The 4,405-nt window shown below is 42.0% G+C and overlaps 1 protein-coding gene and 1 long non-coding RNA gene across 3 annotated transcripts in view; one reads left to right on the forward strand and one right to left on the reverse strand.

The window, feature by feature from the left end:
* ATG3 (autophagy related 3) overlaps positions 1-4,405 on the reverse strand; it is a 48,193-nt gene that overhangs the window by 18,978 nt on the left and 24,810 nt on the right. For both annotated transcript variants that reach the window (XM_019527272.1, XM_019527273.1), the window contains exon 5: positions 3,541-3,648. In XM_019527272.1, coding sequence (XP_019382817.1) covers positions 3,541-3,648 — 108 coding nt within the window. The remainder of the gene's footprint in view (positions 1-3,540; positions 3,649-4,405) is intronic.
* LOC109304587 overlaps positions 1-4,405 on the forward strand; it is a 22,024-nt gene that overhangs the window by 10,621 nt on the left and 6,998 nt on the right. Inside the window, exon 2 of the long non-coding RNA XR_002099427.1 lies at positions 2,975-2,978. This is a non-coding gene — a long non-coding RNA (uncharacterized LOC109304587). The remainder of the gene's footprint in view (positions 1-2,974; positions 2,979-4,405) is intronic.

Genomic DNA, 4,405 nt, shown 5'->3' on the forward strand with positions numbered 1-4,405 from the left:
GCAATAACCCCAGCTAGCTCCCTCAACACCCTGGGGTGGAGATCATCTGGACCCGCTGACTTGAACGCGTCCAGCCCCTCCAGAAGCTCTCTAACCCGGTCCTCCCCAACCTGAGGTCTGAAGGCGATCCCCTCGAGTCCGGCTTAATCCACAGCCAGACAAGGCAATTTTTGTGGCTTAGTCATGGAACAAAAAGCCAATTTTGCAGGCCTTTCCCTTGCTGTTAACTGGTAGAGGCTCCCCGGGAGGGAGGAGAGACAAGGGGGTAGCCGCCACTTTGGCTGCTGGCTGCCCTGCCAGCCAGTGGCTTCACCCTCCCAGGTGGGATGAAAGGCAGTGAGGACTGGCTAGATCCCACTGGGGAACCAACAGTATTTTAATTTTTTTTTAAGTTGATTTTGTGGTTTCCACAAAATCTGTGAATTCGCAAATTAAGTAGATCCCCAATGATAAACAAAGGGCTCACAAAACAGCATTCAGTCCTTTCAATTACATTTTGAAAAGTGATTTGAGGAACTGGAATGATGCCTGTTATTATTCAGCACTGATGTTGACTGAAATGAAAACACTTTTCTGAAGACCTTGTGCAATCCAATAATGTCATAAAGAGACAAAACAAGTTGTGACACAGGAATCTTGCAGGATAATTAGCGCATGTGCTTTACGTACATTTTTCTCAGATTAAGCAGTGCGTGGCGAACTGAAGACACAAATAGCTCTTACTGGTACAGATGGCGGCACTGAACTGTTACAAAAGATTCATGTCCATCAGTAGTATCAAGCATGTCAAACTGAAGTGCTTGGTAAGTGTAATATGAATCTCTAGCAGAGTACCTGATGCTTTCTGCCATTAGAGATTGTTCAGTGCATTGAATAGTCCTTCAACACACCTCACCAGGACCTGTATCCCCTCTAGTTTTACCAATGATCTTACAAGGCCCTTTGTTCTGTTTTGATACAATACCCAGTCCCATTAATCAACTGAGGGGAACATCATCTTAGATGGCTTCACTACAAAAATCCTGGATATTTTGCTGGGCAACAGATTGGATTAGCCAATACAGCCTAGCCATTTAGGGATAAACAGCTACTAGCAGATAAACACTACCAGCCAGTTAAAATGATTTGTTTGCTAGCAAAGTCATTCTTGCTTACTATCCTTCCTGCCATGCTAAAGGGACTAAGCATCATGATATCCTAAAACTGACTCCAAGATACTTGTTTACTTAACTGGTGCTCTCTCATATGGAGACTAGTTTTACTATAATTCAAGATTGAGAGGGGTTTTTTTTGTTGTTGTTGTTTTTTTTGGGTTTTTTTAAACTAATCAAGAGGTGAAGAATATGCCACTGAAGTTCTAGTATTCTGCCAGGAAAGAATATATAGAAGAATCTCTTCCTAGAAGACTAATATTTTAAAGTTTGTCACATGGGCATAAGGCAAGGACATCTGCTGCATAATGTCCTAATTCAGTTAATGAACACCCACCACTTCTGCAAGGGCCGGGGCGGGGGGGGTGGGTAGGAAGGGACAGACAGACAGACAGACTAGAAGGTTCAGCTGTAGGATCACTAGTAAAGAGTTTTTATTCTGTTGTTCCACATCACTAAATTGCTTTTGCCAAATTTTGTCCCGTCATACTGGTCAGTATTAAAAGTTTCAGCTGCAGTCAAGAGAGGGCACTGTGACTTGGAGGTAAACTGTAAGATGTTCAAGATCTTGATGAACAGGAACACGGACTTAGCCAGATTTTTGTAATACTGCAAAGTTGACTTTTTTCCAATGGATGCCAAATGGAACAACTTACACGAACACTGGCAACCATGGAACAGAACACTATTAAAAAGTTGAGTCATAAAATGAAGGTGTTTTAACAGTGGTTTAAATATTTGGAAGGACAGAGCTGTATCTGGAAGTTCTATCCTCAGTTAACTTCTCTTGGAATATGAACGTCTGATGCTCTGCTAAAATTAAGGTGCCAGCTCCAAGAAGGGAAGGAGAGAGAAGCATGAGACAGACTGAGGAGATCTGTAAAGTGGTTTAGGCAAAATAGTTTTTAGTCCTCACGTTCTTCCCACCCACTATGGGAGGCAGAAGCATCTACTTGCCAGAGGTTGCTATCACAATGACTAAGATTGATTGATGTCAAGAATGATCTCTAGAGACTTTGTTTGCTTGCAAGAAACAAGGAATCCTTTGTGCTCAGTTTTCTATATTTGACAGTATTTTCCTTTATCACCTAAATAAACCTTTCTACTAGAAGACATCTGTCATCCTGAGGATGAGTCAATCCTGCGGCCGTTCAACAGCTCACATAAGATGTGAAAACATAGTGAAAAAAAAAAAGCTGTTTTCCCATTGATTAATTGAGCTGAAGTTAAACTGTTGTAGAGCTTACTCAAACTCATTTACAAGGAAGATTAATCAGTATATCACTCTTCAAGCAAAACAAACAAAAATGGTGTTTTCACTTCTCAGTATTTCCTTACTTAAATGTTTAATCTGTTGCACATAGAAAAGCTTCCCTACCAAATACGATAGCTACTGCATCTCTAGTATGTAATAAGGTGTAGATGGGGCCTAAAACATTTATGCCATAATTAATGTGTTAATATCACAGCATAAACGGCAAGAATGCTATATACGCACCCAAATTTAAGGCACCATAAAATGGCAAATGAGCCATAAGATGTTCCACGAATAATGTAGAATATTTTATGGCTGTGAGCAAGGGAAGAGCCAAAGGGCTTTCCTGTCAAGGATTTTTAAGTCCTGCACCTGGCAGTTCTGGCCAAGCTGCTGGACACAGCAGATCAGAGGCTTCCAGCAAGTGAGATGAAGGGCTTCCCTGTTGGGGACTTTGAGACCCATGCCCAGCAGCTCCAAAGCTGCTGAGCATCATCATCCCTGGCTAGGCAGCCCCAGGTCCATTTTGAGACCTCGGGCTGTTTGGAGACTGGGGTTGACAACTCAGGGTTGTCTGGGGACTGGGGCCAACTTGGCACCAGCCCAGACTGCTCCGGGTCTGGAACTGGACTCAGATCTGTCTGGGCCAAGTAGATAATCAGCTGTGATGAGGGTATGGGCATGGGCCTGTGGCTCTCAACTTGCCAGTGCAAGGGAAGTCTAGGCTCATGATCCCACACTCCCCCTGCACTGATAAGTAGTAATGGGGCAACTGCGATCTGATCCCTGATTTTAAAAAAGTTGCACATCCTGCCATGTACACAGACATAGCAGGAAGCACAACTCTTGTGATATGGGATCAGATTCCATTGCATCAGTCAAGAGCTTTGCAAAAATTAAGTGAGAAAACTTCCGACAAATTATCACTTCACTTCCCAAACACATACATGCAGATTAAACCAGAAGCAAAACTTGCACATTAGATGAACGGTATGTAGATGGCAATATAACTTGAATTATCTGTACTAGTGATTATGCAAATACTCGATGTGCATTTCTGTGAAGACCCTTAGAAATCCAAAATTGAAGGTCTTTTAGATTAAAAGTACCAAATCTTTAGAAGAGCTTAAATACCTGCATTGTGAAATGTGTCTACCCATCCCCCATCACCATCATCTTCTTCTATAATTGCTTCCTGTTCATCTGAGTACTCCATCTGTTTACAACGTTTGTAGCATGGCACTGCAAAGATCAAACAATACAGTAGGCACAGTTATTTAGATGAGACATGAAAGAAATTACGTTTTCTGCCATTAGGCAAGCTTCCTCACAGCTCTTATTTAATCTATCTTGTATACGGATCCATTCTTTTAGTTAGAAATATTTTGATGAAAGATATTTACATTTTAGAAATTCAATACATTTGGATTCACATCTTCAAGAATTTAGAGCTGTTGAAGGCAAAATGCATCTTGGAAACTAAGTAAGAACAAAAACACCATAGACAGTGGCTACACAAACTTTTCATCTTCCGATGCCCATCATAAGGTCTTGACTTTGACTTCTAGAAAACCACTTGCCAATTTACCATACTTATTTGAATCTAAGATAACACTGAATTTAAGATCCCCCACACCAATAATTAGATCACATACATGGAAATTTTGAAAATTATAACAAATCTATGTTTTCCATATATGGCATCTAATTATTGGGGGGGTCATCTGTAATTCATGCCAACCCCCCCCCCCATCACTGCAGGGGAGGCAAGCAGAGTAGAGAGGGGTGGTTTTGGAGTTGGTGCAACCCTGTTGGTTCTACATGAAGTCTTTTGGAGGCTGCATGACTGGTTCTAAGTTCCCAGTGTCCTAGAGAGCAGGAAATCTGGTCCTGAAAGATTTCTCAGTGCTTGCCCAGGGAGCATCCTATAGAGCAAGCCTGGCCCGCAGCACCCAGTCACCGTGGCAAATGTAGAGCCTTAAAGGGAGCAAGAAGCTCC

This window comes from Gavialis gangeticus, unplaced genomic scaffold (genome assembly GCF_001723915.1).
Source record: "Gavialis gangeticus isolate Ggan-Ray unplaced genomic scaffold, GavGan_comp1, whole genome shotgun sequence".
Classification (NCBI taxonomy): Eukaryota; Metazoa; Chordata; order Crocodylia; family Gavialidae; genus Gavialis; species Gavialis gangeticus.